Source organism: Megalobrama amblycephala, linkage group LG20 (assembly GCF_018812025.1).
Source record: "Megalobrama amblycephala isolate DHTTF-2021 linkage group LG20, ASM1881202v1, whole genome shotgun sequence".
Classification (NCBI taxonomy): domain Eukaryota; kingdom Metazoa; phylum Chordata; class Actinopteri; order Cypriniformes; family Xenocyprididae; genus Megalobrama; species Megalobrama amblycephala.
This window is the reverse complement of record NC_063063.1, coordinates 34,347,780-34,364,144: the sequence shown is the minus strand read 5'-3', so window position 1 is coordinate 34,364,144 and position 16,365 is coordinate 34,347,780. Positions and strand designations below refer to the sequence as shown.

The 16,365-nt window shown below is 42.5% G+C and overlaps 3 protein-coding genes across 7 annotated transcripts; 1 reads left to right on the top strand and 2 right to left on the bottom strand.

Annotated features, from left to right (window-relative positions):
• Positions 1 to 60: 60 nt before the first annotated feature.
• LOC125255389 (leucine-rich repeat, immunoglobulin-like domain and transmembrane domain-containing protein 2) lies at positions 61 to 2,767 on the bottom strand. The gene is made up of 2 exons (XM_048170584.1): positions 1,252 to 2,767; positions 61 to 1,111 (listed from the first exon to the last, which is right to left on the bottom strand). The coding sequence occupies exons 1-2, from the start codon at positions 2,081 to 2,083 to the stop codon at positions 339 to 341; spliced, it is 1,605 nt and encodes a 534-aa protein (XP_048026541.1). The 5' UTR covers positions 2,084 to 2,767; the 3' UTR covers positions 61 to 338.
• A 107-nt stretch (positions 2,768 to 2,874) lies between these two features.
• Positions 2,875 to 12,239, bottom strand: lrit1b (leucine-rich repeat, immunoglobulin-like and transmembrane domains 1b). Of its 5 annotated transcripts, XM_048170583.1 has the most exons (7): positions 10,304 to 10,561; positions 9,191 to 9,225; positions 7,399 to 7,516; positions 6,221 to 6,430; positions 5,395 to 5,855; positions 4,989 to 5,294; positions 2,875 to 4,766 (listed from the first exon to the last, which is right to left on the bottom strand). In XM_048170583.1, exons 4-7 carry the CDS (start codon positions 6,385 to 6,387, stop codon positions 3,691 to 3,693), a joined length of 2,010 nt encoding a protein of 669 aa, XP_048026540.1. In that variant the 5' UTR covers positions 6,388 to 6,430; positions 7,399 to 7,516; positions 9,191 to 9,225; positions 10,304 to 10,561; the 3' UTR covers positions 2,875 to 3,690. The 5 variants fall into 5 exon arrangements, with proteins under 5 accessions (XP_048026540.1, XP_048026539.1, XP_048026536.1 ...); XM_048170582.1 differs by lacking the exon at positions 7,399 to 7,516 and having other exon boundaries at positions 9,191 to 9,258; XM_048170579.1 differs by lacking the exon at positions 7,399 to 7,516.
• rgrb (retinal G protein coupled receptor b) lies at positions 10,064 to 14,745 on the top strand. The gene is given in 8 exon segments (XM_048170585.1): positions 10,064 to 10,360; positions 10,826 to 10,982; positions 11,279 to 11,400; positions 11,552 to 11,711; positions 11,936 to 12,012; positions 12,015 to 12,052; positions 12,229 to 12,342; positions 12,436 to 14,745. Coding segments are annotated over 8 exon segments (1,059 nt in total). The 5' UTR covers positions 10,064 to 10,098; the 3' UTR covers positions 12,565 to 14,745.
• Positions 14,746 to 16,365: the final 1,620 nt, after the last annotated feature.

The window sequence follows — 16,365 nt, the reverse complement described above, 5'->3', positions numbered from 1 at the left end:
GTGGGGGGGGGGGGGGGGGGCATTCATGACCAAACAAAACAGTCAGATTGCCATAACTCTAGTAAATCTTATAGTGTTTTGAGCTAATTGTCATTCACATGTATAAAAAAAAGAAAAGAAAAAAGATCCACTTTACGATAAACAAGAATGAATCCACCTCACCTTTAATGTTTGACATTTATTTCACAAACATTTAAAACAATGCACATACTGTGAAATCAATGAATACAGCACTTACAATGAAACACTCCCACTGAAAATGGAAGAAAACAAAAGTGCATTCAGTGAATTTTTGCTTCTATTCAGTCCACAAAGAAAATATCACAAACCGTGTTCTTTTAATATAACTGCGCGCTGCTGTTCCGCTTCTGTGTTTTCTGCTCTGAGCTCCTCTTCATCCTCACCTCAGCAGAGTCTCCACACTGACCTTCATCACTTGGTGCCTGCAGGCCATCAAACGTCTCCTGTCTGTCGCCGCGCTGCTTGTGTCTGTTGTACAGGTCAGCGCAGCGCTCGCAACAGTGTGTTCTGGTGTCGCTCGTGCACACACACATCCCAGCAGGCACTGCCAGCACCATGCCACAAACAACGACAACAATGTGGATGAGTCTTGCTCTCTGCTCCGGTGGGTTCACATCGCTGCCCGTCACGAACACAACGCACTGGCCGTCTCGCGGTGGCTGGTTCCTCGCTGTCACGCACACTTCATATTTCGTAAGCGGGAGCAGGTCACTGACAGAGTAGCTGTTGGTTCCTGGACCCACGTGAATGGCGTCTTTCTTAGATGCATCGTAACGGCCGAAATAAACCGTGAACCAGGTTTCTGCAGGTTTCTCAGTCAGTGCAAACCACTCGATGGTGATGCCATAGATGGTCTGCTTGGCTATGTGCACGTCTATATACACGCTTTCATCAACCGATGCCAGCGGGAAGGCGGGTGAGGGCGGGAAAGTGGAGTTGTGGTCTAGGACGACATCGAGCCGGACGCTGACAGAGGAGTTGCCGATGAAATTGTTGGCAGCGCAGGTGTAAACGCCTCGATCGGCCACATGAACAGCCGGAATAATCAGCGCAGAGCTGATGGTGTCGTCGCTCAGCCAAGTCTGAGAAACTGCAGAAAAGACGAGAGGGAGGTCAGAATTAACAGCATGATCACTGTAACATGATTAGCTTCAAAAATAAAAGAGTAAATCAAAAAAGCTACTACTTGAAAAAGGTATCAAATGGACAGCCATTAGGCAAAGTGCTGACCTGTAAAAGCTCTGATGCGTTTCAGACTGTAGCTCCAGCGGACGACCGCTTCAGGTCTGGACTTCACCAAGCACCTCAGGGTGACCTTTGACCCCAGAGGGAGGGTGACGTCAGTTTGAGGACTGGAGGTTTCTGGCTTCAAGCATGTCTTCAACTCCACCTCATGAAAGAACTTTCCTGCTTTGGATTCAGGCCCTGAACACGTCATATACGAGTTCATCAGGATCATCGGTGGGCTGATAGCGTTGATGAATTCAACAAAGCCTTTGAGTCTGCAGTCACAAAGCCATCGATTTTCATGCAGCGCTAGAACGACGTCAGCCCGTTCCTCTTTGACGCCGGCTCTCTGCGTTTGGATGCGGGGCCAGTTGAGGAAGACGTCTCTGGAAATGATGGTGAGCTGATTGAAGGATAAATCGAAATAGGTTAGTTTGGGCAGGTGCCGCAGGGCATATTCTGGGAGCACGTCTATTCGGTTGTGCTTCAGGTCCAAAATGTCAAGGTTGGGAGTGTCCCGGAAAGCTGCCCATGGTATTGAACGCAGTTTGTTGCCCTGCATGCGTAACTCTGTCAGGTTCTGCAGTCCCTCCAGGCTTCTAACATTCATCAGCGTTATATTGTTAAAATTCAGCCATAGGAAGGTTAAGGCACTGACTGTAGCGAATGCCGCTTGAGGGATTTCAGCTAGGTGTGACTGTTCAATACGGATTTTGATGGAATTCTCAGGAATGTTTTGCGGGATCCTTCCTAAGGGAAGCTCCATACAGAGCAAAGATCTGCACGTTAGCAGGAAAAAGAGACATTTTGGTCTGCGTTTACAGGAAATTAACATTAATACACATAAAAGACACTGTTTAAAGTTCTGCCCTAGATAAGTTGAATAGAGCCACACGTTGAGTTACTGGGTCATTTATAAAGTGTTTTTACCAGCCTAAACCAACATCTGTTCTAAAGGACTGACTCACCTTCCGAAGGCCTCGTCCGCACAGGAGCATCCGGTCACACACACGGATCCGGCAGAACCGAGCTGCTGACAGAAGAAGAGTGCAGACAGCACCGTGTGAAAGACGGCCATTGTGTTTTGAAGACGCTCGAGGAGCGGTTTATCCGTGGTCCTGCTTGACTTAAGCTCATTACACTTAATCTATCCTGACGCAGTTGATCAGGGAGTAAATGATGCTTAGACACAATGCTATATTTTTTCACAGGTTCTAATCAGCAGTAAATGATGAATATGATCAAATTTAATGGCTTATTCGCTTTTGTTCAGTTGCTGTACAGTAATGAATTACTGAAAACAGTTTTAAGAAAACAAGATAAAACAAGTGTTAAGAATATTAATTCTCTATATCCATCTCTCTGTCATGTAAATAGCTTTAATACAGAATTACATTTGGGATCTCTGACATTAAATAGGCAGATGCTCCAAAACACACAGCGGCTCTGATGACTGACGGCAGGAAATCCTATTATCCTTAAAGGTCAAACTTCATCGGAAGTTTCTAAATATTGCTTTGAGCATTCACACAAACTGGGAATAGAACAGCTAATGTGCTTGGATGTGTTTACAGGTGCATCACTTTATAAAGAGGAACAAATCAGAAATCAAGAACCATATATATATATATAAAAAAAATGGTTTTATTCAGTCATATTCTTAAACACAAATATTTTAGTACATACAGACAACATATTCCTGATAGGACAGATTATAAGTTTTAGGGTTAAAGTGGAAAACACTCACTCCAGTACATTGGGGTGACAATATAACAGTTCACAAGTTCACATATACATATAATTAAATAGAGTAAATTATGTGTATTTGGCGTGCTGTCCAGTGCGAGGGCTCCGAGCTCAGCATTTTGGCCCGAACCCAGAGTACTCCCCCCCCGGATGTGGTAATAACAGAAGTGAGGAGATGGGGTGGTGGAGGGATGCTGATGAACCGTCAGAGGTGAGTCTGCAGTATATATACCTCTTGTTGTTGATTGATTAGCTGAAAGCTTTCCACTTGTGCTAATTAGGTTAATTATCTGCACCTGCTCCTCCTGAATTGTGTTAATAAAACATCATTATAAAGAAAAAACAAGTAAAAAGTAAAAGTCACGTACATGATTAAGCATGTGCATCACTAACCCTCTCCTGACGGTCCAAACAGAAAATCTTAAATATTAGACAAATGGGTATTACGTGTTGTATAAAGATATCGCACAGTATTCAATATACATAAATTCATCAGTGATAAACATTTAATTGGAAAAGTGCATGACAAAAATAAAAAATAAAGACATTATTTCATTCTTGCGTGATCATTTTCCCTTTTTGAACACTGAACTTGAGGTGGTTTGTTCCCTTTCGGGGCTGAGAAAGGTCAACATGTTTTCAAGCACATGAAACTGAGAGTCTCGATCAGGGCGAACGCGGCCCTGCGCTGGTCTGTCAGCAGAAGTACTCGTTTGGTTGTCCCTCGTTCCGGGCCGTGGCCTCCGAGTCCACGCTGGAGCGGGCCGACAGCAGGCGGTTGGATTCGTCGGGGTTGAGTCTGCTGAGGTATTCACCCTCCAGGCCTTTAGCTTTGGTGCCTGGAGACAGAGTCTCAAACGTCACATACGAGTCTTGAATGTCTTTGGACTTGCGGCCCAGCAGTTTCTGCAGCCTCCTCTTCAGCGCCCCGCAGCAGACGATGAGGGTCAGAGGAACCGCGATGACGCAGGCGACCGTGATCACGACCACGTTAATGAGCTTCTGCGTGCCGCTGGCGCTGGCCGCCTCGTCCGTGGAGAAGATCACACACTGCTCTTTCTTAGGGATGAGGCCTTTCACACACACACACGCTATGTACTTGGTTTTGGGCACGAGGCCTTCGATGGTGATGCGATTCTTGCCCGGCCCAACATTAATGCGCCGCATATCTCGCTCACCGAAGACAGCGTACAGAACGCTGAAGGACGTGGTGTTGGTCGCGGTGGGCGCTCGCCAGTTTAGTGACACTGTGTGGTCGGTGTCGCCGATCACTTTGACCGATCGAACCACTCTGCGCTCCGGGCCCTGCTGCAGAGAAGAAGCATTGGCCTCAAGGTTACTCAACACATCTTTCTGAAGCTCGCCGACACCACTGTCAGTTTCTGCGGCAGCTGCAGGAGCCGCTGAGGCCTTCGCTTTTGAAACATCGTCGGAAACGCTGTAGCTTTCGATCTTGATGGACGCCATGTCTTTCGGTCCGTTCAGAGGCTCAATAATGGGCACAGCGGCTGATGTGGCGGGCGGCACATATCTGGCGACGAGCTTCTCTTGATATGCCGCACGACCAAATCCACCGTTCTTCTTTCCGTGGCTTCTTTTGGCGACCGCTTCATCGATTTGCCATGTATCAGAAATGACAAGTGAGATGATGGCATCGGCACTCCCGACAAAGTTAGTGGCTCTGCAAACATATTTTCCTGAATCTCGGTACGAAACAGCAGGAACGCTGAGAATGGACCAGATGATGCCCTCTTTAGAGACTTCCTGTTGAACTATAAGAAAAAATAAAAAACATTCACTTTAGTCTGAGTTCTGACATTGCATTTGCATTTAGCTGTGCAAATACAACAATTTCACTCGCATGTTTGCATATTTGCATCTCTCTTATTGTACAAGCAGAAGATTCCATTTATTTATTTGTTTAGCAGATGTTGGTTTTATTTAGCAGAAATGAGAAGCCAAGGCTGACATGTACACATATACGTGACACGTACCAGTGCCGTTCATGGGCTTTCCGTCGGCCCGGGACCAGGACAGCTCCGGGATGGGCACTCCGATGGTCCCACAGCGCAGCAGGACATTGTTCCCGATGGAGCTACGGACCCTCGCGACGGCCGTGTGCACACGGGGAATCTGACACTTGCGGAGTTCTATGTCGGAAAAGAGGACTCCCGACAGGCTCTCCGGTTCGGCACAGCGCAGACGCGTGTCGATGAACGCCACCGAGGAGGAAGGAAACTTCTGAAACTGCACCAAATCAAACAGACGACAGTCGCACTGCCAGGGGTTGTCATGAAGACCTGCGTGAAGAACAGACACCTCTGTCAATGTTTTTCTATTCGTTAATGACTACGACTCTACAACCGAATTCAAATGGTTTAAGTGCAGAAACAAACTCACCCAGTATCATTTTGGAATTCTCTGTATCCGGGGGAGGTTTCAGAGAGAACCATGAAGTCAGAACCTCCGCCGGGACGGTAGCCAGACTGTTGCTGGACAGATCCAGATAAGTCAAGTTTCTGATGTAAATGGTTGCTTCAGCTGGGATGCTGCTGATTTTATTGTTGTGCAAATCCAGAAGCCGAAGGCTGGGCATGTCTGTCAAACATTCCCATGGAAAGGAAGTGAGAACATTCCCATCCATCCGTAATTCATCCAATGCATAGAGTCCACGGAAACTGTCCACACTGAGGGAGGAAAGCGAGTTGAACGATATCCAGAGGTACTCCAGGCTATTGAGGTAAAGAAAGGTTTCGCTGGCCACGCGGCCGATGGCCGTTTTCTCAATGCGGAGTTTGGAGGTGTCCGAGGGAAAGTTGTTTGGGATGTCAGTGAGGTCGGGGTCATTACACAGGACGCTCCTATAAAAACAAACGACAGTGTCCTTCTGTTGATATGTTTATGACAGTCACGTCATTATGATCTAATACAATAAGAATGATCTACTTTGCAATTATAGTTGTCAACATTGCTATAATTTGGTGCTATGCTGTGCAGTATTCTGCATTTACTTTTATTGTGAATTATCATCATCATCACACTGTGTGCAATGAATGCCAGAGGCCTGAAACACTGCAAATAACAAGATTAAAAAGCACACGCGCGTTAATCCACTGACTAAATAAAGAGCAGGGGCAAACTGGCGTGTCAATATTCTGCAGACAACGGTCAACTTTCTACAGTAACATATCAGTTCAGTAAATGACAGATCCATGTGAAATCTTACCTTGACTTGGAGCCGTCGCTCAGTTTGTGGTAGAAGCAGCTGCATTGGGCAGGACAGGAGCTGCAGAGAGACGGAAGGCAACACAGCGCCAGCGCAAAACCCCAGAACACGCGGCCGGGCATCTTCTGTGCTGCGGCGCTGGACGGGCTTCTGAGGCGCTTATTCATGCAGCATCTCTGTGTCGCTCAAGCACTTTCTGCTCGCTCTGCTCTGAATCCCCAGATAAAAGGGATAGAGCAGATTAGAGGAAGGACTTGGGGTATTTTCATTTACACGATTATTCCTTCCTGGAAGCCCATAGGCTGTGCGGTTGTCTTTTGTATATACACAGAACAGACACTTCTTCTTCTGATTGGAGGGTTAATTTTAGACTGGGATTGGGCAGCAGTTTGTGAATTCACAGCATCGTATTGGTGAACGGCTTTATTTTACTTCATTTTCACCACACATCTCGAGCAAACCATACAGTGTCGAGAAAATGTTGTATTTTTTATGATGTTGCTTTTCTAAGATTATTTAAATTGAAAATATTTTGTAATACATCTATTAAATGGGAAAACATGATACATGCAAAAGATCAATGTTGATAGTTTGACCTTCGAATTCAAATCAATGCATCAAAACAAAATTCAAGCATTTCTGCAGGAATTATATTGAAATATTTACAATGAAATTAAATAATAACTATTCCAAACACAACTCATTGCAATTTCAGATGAAAGCCGACCAGGTGTCCTATTTTTAGTCTCAATTACAGTAGTAGAAAAAAATCTATAATAGGTGTCTTTAACTACTACGTATTTACATAAAAAAATAAGTACAATGTACTCATTGTGCTCATATTGTACTGCAAAACACTTTTCTGCTATTGAGGTGGGATACAGGTAAGGTTGTGGTTTAAGGGTGTGTTAAAGTGTAAGGGATGGGTGAACAGTGTAATTATAAATATAATTACAGAAATTAATTACAGATGCAGTACAATGTAAAAACATGTATGTACACAATAAGTGCATTGTATCAAATTGTTTAATTGAAATGTAAGAACCCCTTTTTTTGTCATTTTTTGAAAACCAGGATGGCTTCAGAATGATTTTGTTTGAAAACATGGATCAAAGAAGACACATGGGGAAAGAAGAGTGTCAGAGAGAGAGAGAGAGAGGGAGGACTAGAACACTCACATCCATCCATCCATCCATCCATTGATTCCATAAATTTTCCAAAGCGCTTGTCCTATGTAGGGTCATGGGGAGGCTGGAGACTCTTTCCAGCATCTTGGGTCATAGGCAGGAAAACACCCTGGACAGATGGCCAGTCCATCACAGGGATGACACGCTCGCACACAATCATATTCACACTCAACCCTACAGGCAAACGTACATTCTCCAATTCAGCTTCCTGTTTGTGTTTAGATTGTGGGATAAACCCAGAGGAAACCAACGGAGAGAACAGACAAACTCCACACAGAAAGACTCCTGACACAGCCGTGACTCCAATACTGCAGCATTATACTATATACACTACATTGCCAAAAGTATTGGGTGTTCAATCACTTCCATGGCCACAGGTGTATAAAATCAAGCACTAGACATGCAAACTGCTTCTACAAACATTTGTGAAGAATGGGTCGCTCTCAGGAGCACAGTGAATTCAAGCGTGGTACTGTGATAGGTTGCCACCTGTGCAATAAGTCCATTCGTGAAAATTCCTCACTACTAAATTTTCCACAGTCAACGGTTAGTGGAATCATAAAGTGGAAGCAATTGGAAACAACAGCAACTCAGCCACAAAGTGGTCGGCCACATAAAATCACAGAGCGGGGTCAGCGCATGCTGAGGCTCACAGTGCGCAGAAGTCACCAACTTTCTGCAGAGTCAATAGCTATAGACCTTCAGATTAGCTCAAGAACAGTGCGTAGAGCTTCATGGAATGGGTTTCCATGGCCGAGCAGCTGCATCCAAGCCTTACATCACCAAGTGCAATGCAAACCGTGGGATGCAGTGGTGTAAAGCACGCCGTGACTGGACTCTAGAGCAGTGGAGACGTGTCTCTGGAGTGACCAATCACACTTCTCTGTCTGGCAATCTGATGGATGAGTCTGGGTTTGGTGGTTGCCAGGAGAACGGTACTGCCTGACTGCATTGTGTCGAAATGTAAAGTTTGGTGGAGGGGGATTATGGTGTGGGGTTGTTTTTCAGGGGTTGGGGTTGAACCCTTAGTTCCAGTGAAAGGAACTCTTAATGCTTCAGCATACCAAGACATTTTGGACAATTTCATGCTCCCAACTTTGTGGGAACAGTTTGGGGATGTCCCCTTCCTGTTCCAACATGACTGCCCACCAGTGCACAAAGCAAGGTCCATACAGACATGGATGAGCGAGGTGTGGAGGAATTTGACTGGCCTGCACAGAGTCCTGACCTCAACCCGACAGAACACCTTTGGGATGAATTAGAGCGGAGACTGTGAGCCAGACCTTCTCGCCAACATCACTGCCTGACCTCACAAATGTGCTTCTAGAGGAATGGTCAAAAATTCCTATAAACACACTCCTAACCCTTGTGGAAAGCCTTCCCAGAAGAGTTGAAGCTGTTATAGCTGCAAAGGGTGGGCCAACTCCATATTAAACCCTACGGATTAAGAATGGGATGTCATTAAAGTTCATGTGCACGTAAAGGCAGGCGTCCCAAAACTTTTGGCAATATAGTGTATATATTGCCACAAGTGTAGTGTTAGTAATGCAGACTGTATGAAGAGTTTTGAAAAAGTGGTTTCAGTGTTGAACAATGCTTGTTAGCAATTAAGAAAAACTGAAGCGTAGTGTATTTGTCATTTGGAACACCTGGTGGCAGTATAGAGCAAATTCTTACTGTCTCAGACTGAAGCACAGACATTCATGTGTATATTTATATGAATATATTATATTTTGCAAAGTGTCTACAAAAATATTTTTATAGTATGATAAATATATAATACCCTATATTTGTTCCACTGCACTGTGACATCCAGTCCTGTCAAGACAAAGAAATGAGGAGCTTTTTTCCCTGTAGAATAATAATGGAAATCCACATCATTCTTCATATTTAATCTATGAATAAACTCACCCTTATTAAACAGATCAGAGTGTAGAGAGCTAGTTTCTGATTTCTCAGGTTCACTCAGAATTGTACATTTTAATTCATTAATTTAGTACAAACTCTTATCCAAAGCAACAGAGGAAAACAACAGGGGAAAGTACAAGTGCTGCACTGAAATGCATTTTGCTCTGCATTCTTTGGAGAGTGTCAGCTAAAAGAATTTAGCCAGATTACAATGAATCCATTTCAAGTTTTGTACAACATACGTATATTATTTCCCAATGGCATTAACATCTGAAATCTGAGAACAAAGAAGTAGTTTCCTAATCGCAACCTTTGATTTGAATTCAGCAGCAAGCTGCTCCACAGTCTCGTGTGTCTTTAAAAGTTTGTCTTCACTTAAAAATCATTTAAAAATACAGACAGTTGTTGATTGGTTCTGACACTTGCTTGACCTCAAGCAAAAAGGTTTAGGTTAGGTTAGGGATGTAGACTAAAATGTCTGCATAACATTTCTTTTCATTATGGTGAAAATAAAACTTGTGAAGATTTGAATTTCATTAAAATCTTACTCTTCAAATCTTATTTTATATGATAAGTGATAATTTCATGCCTCTTTTAAACCTTTTTAAAATATTAAAATATTACAAATAAATCACAATGAGTTTGTGTGTGTGTATATAATATATAATTATTTTGGAAGTACAGTATATGTATTGGGCATCTGGTGGTTGTTTAAGCGTGTATTGTTTGGCTTGTAAAGCGTTAGAGAAGTGTGTGTTTGTATCCGGACTGTGTTTGATCTTCATGCGCAGTTCGGACAGAATGAGCTGCAGCTCTTATTTCACAAACTTCTGCGGTATTAAAACATTAAAACATTCCTGCGGGGATTTCAGAGGCTTTAAAATCTCACACGCGCTTTCACAAGGAAAGAAACACACATATAAAGTCTCGCATTGTAAAGCTGCGGTCAGCAGTGAGAAACATTTGAAAATGGCTTCATACGCGTTACCGGAGGGATTCAGTGATTTTGACATGTTCGCCTTCGGGTCCGCGCTGCTGGTCGGCGGTGAGTGATGCTGATCAATCAATCAATCAATCAATCAATGAGTCCATAGATCCATGCTGGAGAATCCTTCGACGGTGAATGTATTGACAAGGATAACTGCATGATGCACTTCAGGATAGCCATTGTGTTTGTTTGATTAATGATGGCTGATCAATCGATTAATGAGGGCTGGTTGATCTGTAGACTCATAGCCCTCTGCTAGTTGATTGTTTGTTTATAAAGTTCACAAAACCTGTGCATAGTTTTAAATCTATAAATAAAAGAAAGTTAAGTAAATAAACTTAGTTTCTAAGTACTATGGTACAGTGATGGTATCTGATCATGGTGATTATTGGTGCTTCTTCATTACTGTGGACTTGTAACTCTTCTAACAGCATTATATATATATATTGTTTTGCTCTGCGTGTTGCTGTGCACAGCGGTATGAATTCTGTACAGTCTGAATATCTGAATATTTTCTTGTAGGCCTTCTCGGCTTCTTCCTTAATTTTATCTCGGCCATGGCGTTCCTGCGAGTGCGAGAGATGCAGACGCCCAATAACTTCTTCATCTTTAACCTGGCAGTGGCTGATCTGAGCCTCAATATTAACGGTTTAGTGGCTGCTTACGCCAGTTATCTGAGGTGAGACTGAATTAAACTACTGCATGAATTCAGAATCGAAACTTTCCAAAGTTTCATTTGCTTCTAAAAGTTAGAAAATCAGTTTGTTGCACAAAGTACAAATACAAAGTAATTATATTTATGATGAATATTTCTCTTCCACCTTCTCAGGACTCAGGACAATGATATTTTTAAATATAAAATTTTAGGACACGAAAATTAGAAATGTCAAATCTCTCTCTCTCTCTCTCTCTCTATATATATATATAAACCTGTGTGTGTTTGTGTTTTTTTCTGAACCCTTTGACCTCTGAAAGATACTGGCCGTTCGGGTCCGAAGGCTGTCAGATTCACGCTTTTCAGGGAATGGTATCGATTCTCGCCGCCATCAGTTTTCTGGGTGCCATTGCTTGGGACAGATATCATCAGTACTGTACTAGTGAGTGAAAACAGAACATCTTCCATCCATAACAATGTTACCTAATTATCCTTCAGTGTTCAGTGCCCTCGTTTCTTTAAGCCTTGCATTCAGTTTTTCTAATGGTTTAGTGGGTTTAATTGGTAGATGAGTTAGTGGAGTTTGTTTCCAGAGCAGAAGATGTTCTGGAGCACATCTGGAACTATCAGCGCCCTCATCTGGATTCTGGCCGTGTTCTGGGCGGCTCTTCCGCTGCCTGCCATTGGCTGGGGAGTTTTTGACTTTGAGCCAATGAGAACCTGCTGCACACTCGACTACACCATCGGAGACAGGTATCGCCTCACACTCCTGACTGACGCGCTTCACCACGGTTAGCGCAGCTCAGAGCGAAACACAACATACCTGAAAACTACAGCACATTACTAATAACGTTAAGAAAAATACTGACAAATACTGTGAGTTTGTCCAGCTCGGAACTGATTAGTTGAATATCTGTGGTGACGTAAATGTGCGTGCAAGAGTAACTCGCTGTTTTCCTCTCTGCTGTCATCTTCAGGAATTACATCAGCTACATGCTGACCATCACTGTACTGTATCTGGCCTTCCCTGTTCTCATCTTGCAGTCCTCCTACAATGCATCTATGCATACTTCAAAAAGACACACCACTATAAGGTACAGTACGATTTCTGGGAAAAGGCTATTTTTATGACCGTTTTTATAGCCTGCTCCATAGATCCTCTCACCATTCTGAGCTTGAAGCTCTCAGTCTGGCGTTGACAGGATGCCGGTATAGTTTCTCGTGATGACCGTGAGTGCATGTGAAGCGGCTCTTTCTCTCTGTCCCGTAGTTTAACACAGGTTTACCGCTGAAGGCGCTGCTGTTCTGCTGGGGACCTTATGTTGTGATGTGCACATACGCCTGCTTCGAGAACGTCAGTCTCATTTCACCCAAGCTCAGGATGGTAAGATAATCTCAATCAAACGCTGACGATCATTAGCTTGATAAAACTTCACATTAGTTCAGAATCTCAGTCGTCTACCTGTGGATCCTCCAGGTCCTCCCGGTGCTCGCAAAGACGTCTCCGATCTTCCACGCCGTCCTGTACGCGTACGGTAACGAATTCTACCGCGGAGGAATCTGGCAGTTCCTCACGGGACAGAAACCTGCGGACAAAAAGAAATGAGAGTCAAAGAGCTTCAGCTGTTTCGTCCGTCCATGTAATGCCGTATTGAGAAGAATCTACAAGAGTTTACACATGATGATGTTTATGTCAAATCAGTGCCTTAACACATTTATTTGTCCAGAATTTCCCTGAATTATTAATTGAAGACTGACGTACAGTGTGAAGCCTTATTTCAGTAGTCTGAAGTGTGAGAGATGAGAATTCATTCAGGACACAGTCGTTTAGCGATTTCATTGTTGTTGTCTTAATATCTCTGTTGACTAAAGCATCTGAGTCCAGTATTCATGTGTGAATCTATGAAGAAAGAGGATTTTTCTAACCAAAACTGAATGAACCGCTAACAACAAAAGGGCCTTTCTTTGTTAATCCACAGAATAAACGTGAGGCACAAGTTTCTTCAGATGCTTATTAAAACTCAACTAGTATCACCGAAGAGCTTGTTGACATCAGAGGGTCATTTCCTTCTTCATTAGTTTATCTGGTTTCCTGTCAGCTGACTCACTGAACGCTCTCATTGATCTATGTGTTAGTTTGGAGTCCAGATGGCTAAATTATGCAGATGCTTTTATTCAAGTCCATGCACCGCATGTTCATTCCCACAGGTTCAGAGATCTTCAGGATCTTTTCAGTCAGCAGCTCAGGTCTTTAAACTCTGGGCTAATAATCAACATGCACATTTAGGATTAAGAGTTCTCCAGGCTTTTGTAATCTTCAGTAATTCCTCTGCACAAGGAGCTGCTCTCATATCAGTAGATTTGGGTTTCTGACGTGCGTTTGGAGCCCAAAGCGGATCAGGACATTAATACGGCGGTCAAAGGGCGACTCTCAGACCCGCTGACCTACAGGTCTCTGAAACCACCGTGTTCCTCAGAAACACACCAGTGCACCAGTTCAGTCATTCATTGAGCTTTTTCCCTTCATTGTCTTTATTCTACTTTTAAAGCAAGTCAGTGTTGTGTTTACATCTTGTATTTACGTGTTTTAACATGAGTTAAACTGAACATAGCTAAAAAAAAAACTTTATAACACTGTTCAGATCAGTAGCATATGCAGATATTTTGGGATAAAGTAGAGTTTCATGGGAATGCTTTGTCTTTTTTTCTGGATATTTGCTCTTTAAGCTGTTCTAAAGATATTTAAAGGTTTTCAAAACAGTGATTTTGTCAACTCTGATTAAGCTCAAGCAGGGCACAGATTCAGCTCTATTTGTGGACAGACACTAGTTCACACGGCTCCTCGTCTCTGCGGACACAGACGCTTTCTATCTCAGTCTTTAAGGTGCCGTTGACCCCATAAGCAGGATTGACTCCTGGACTCTTCTCAGAAACAGCCTTTGAAATAGACGTGAAGAGCGAAAACACTTAAAAGAAACTTTCACACGGTCATGAAGCTCGAGATTAGATCACAGTGCTGAAGATTTTCCCTGAATGTTTGACCAGTTTCTCTAACCCAAACCTGACAGACACGTCCAATCACAATACAGATTCAAGACTACATTTACATTTAATCATTCAGCAGATGCTTTTATCCAAAGCCACAGAGAAATAGAAGCAGTTAAACTAACAAAAGGGCAACAATATGTACAGTAAGTGGTGTGTAAAAAAAGAGTAGAAAGTGTTAATGGGTCAAGGGTTGACAAAAAAGATTTCTTGAAAATGGATAAAGACTCAACTGCTCGATTTCTGAATAACTGATGTGATTCAATATTGCAGTAATGATCTGGTCAGTGTCTTATGATTGATCGTTCAAATGTAAGATCTAAAAGAAACACCATCAGTGAAGAGAAAAAGCTCTGAAGTTAGGTAAGATGCAATAATAATGCCACATCTGCTCGTGTGGTGTCTGTAAAAGAGTCAGTTTTATTTGGGTAAATGTTACGACACAATTTCTTGCAGATGTGTTTCATGGTATCTGAGGACGAAGGTCGGTTTGTTTAATCATTAGTTCCTGCTGCGCTCCAAACATACTGAGATGAAAAGACAACGTGAGAAGAAGACATTCATACAAAACAACAATCTACTCCAGTGTTTGCCATATGAGTCACTATAACACATGTACTTATTATGGTTATACATGTGGCCCTGGTTACACTTCCAAAATTAAATGCCATTCCAAATGAAAGTTTTGGAGAATGTTCATTTAATTGTACCATTCCTGACAGATAATGAAATAATAACTATATCACTCCCGTGGGCGGTTCTTCTCAGCATCTATTTCAGTTAGAGTTTGTTGGTTGAGTCAAACCTGTTTTTCTGTAATACATGTGAACCCAGTGAAATATGATTGTAATCCTGAGCGGTTTTGTAAAGAAAAAAGTTTTAGAAGATTTAAGTGTGATTGGTTGAGATTATCTTGCAGCAACGCTGATCAGTTAAAGCAGATGATATATTTCTGAGCAAACTGACCCTGACACATTCCCTAGGTCGTGAATCAGAATCACAAGTGAATGTGGTTGATTCACAGTGCTGACTACTGACGCTGATTGAGACACACGGTGAGACACATGAAGAAACTCACCTGTGACGCTCGTTCATCTGAACACGTGATTGCTTGTGTCCCGTTATTTCCTGACAGAAACCGCCATCTAGCGGCCGAACTGGGCACTGCACCACCACTGATGACAGATACAGCTTGATCACTGTTCATTAAAGACAGGCTCACTCAAATATCACATCTTAACTTTATTTAGTTATAGATCATTATCGAGTATTTGTCTTATTATTAAATCATCACCGTTTACGAAGAACTCTCAATAGTTATGCTTATCAATGTTTATTATTTATCATCTTTCTTATTGTCGGAACAGGCCTATCGTAGATCTGTAATCAGGGGCGGTTTCTTCATTAGGGCAATAGGCCGACGCACCACCAAAGTGAGAAAGGGACGGATTTTTTTCAACCACAGTTTTACACTAGCTGTCACTGCTAGGCTGCTTGTTCTGCCTCTGGATATAGGCTATAGTCCAATCAGCGTTGAGTCACGCTCTGTGGAGTACCGCCTCTTTTTTGGGCGATTTCAGTCTGGCCGAGATTTGCCCAGAGTGCTCCCATAGACTTCTATTCAAAAAACTTTTTTTTCAAACTGCAGGCACTGCACTGCAATCTCTATGGGTTCCGGGAGTGCTAGCACTAACGTGCCTTCGTCATCATACGTAACCTTAACTTGTGCAGCGATTGGTGGAAACGTCTCTGTTTATAATCTTTACGCTAAAGTGACATCCAATAATTTCCTCAGTGCATAACTTACATTTTACAGACATTTTCATCTGTAAATGTTAGAAAGTCGAGAAAATATTTCCATTTTGCTGTCCAGGAGACAGGAGCGGAAGCACAAACTTCCGTGAACGAGCGCCGCCGTGCGCATGCGCGCCAAACAGACGGAGCGCAATAATTATGACTAAAATATACATTTAGCTAAAATATTTGTTGTTGAGTATTTGTTTTTGTTTGCGAACATAAATGTGCCATATGTAGAATTTCAAACCTACAACTAAGTGTATTTTTATGATAGCAGTAACTGTAAAGTGACTACTGTAGTGTAATCAAAACAGACTAATAATAGTCTGTGCTTTTTTTATTTTCATTTTTAGTTTAGTGAATGTAACTTCTGCTTTAAAAAGCATTATTTTGTTTTTATATTGTAGTGTTACAATTTTAGAATGTAATGTTATTTGACCCCCTTTTTTTTGCACGTAATATAACATAGACTACATGGTTACATTCATGTTTGTTTTCATAGCCTTCAACATGAACATTGTTTGTAGGAAAATATTGGGCAGAATGTGATTTTTTTTTTTTTTAA

Bases quoted from the DNA above. Each gene is read 5' to 3' on its own strand.
- lrit1b (XM_048170581.1), bottom strand. From the start codon at position 6,387: ATGAATAAGCGCCTCAGAAGCCCGTCCAGCGCCGCAGCACAGAAGATG. The intron at 5,856-6,220 runs GTAAGATTTCAC...TTGTTTTTATAG, and splicing joins AGCGACGGCTCCAAGTCAAG to GAGCGTCCTGTGTAATGACC. The intron at 4,767-4,988 runs GTACGTGTCACG...TTTTTCTTATAG, and splicing joins AAAGCCCATGAACGGCACTG to TTCAACAGGAAGTCTCTAAA.
- LOC125255389 (XM_048170584.1), bottom strand. From the start codon at position 2,083: ATGTTAATTTCCTGTAAACGCAGACCAAAATGTCTCTTTTTCCTGCTA. The intron at 1,112-1,251 runs GTCAGCACTTTG...TCTTTTCTGCAG, and splicing joins ACGCATCAGAGCTTTTACAG to TTTCTCAGACTTGGCTGAGC.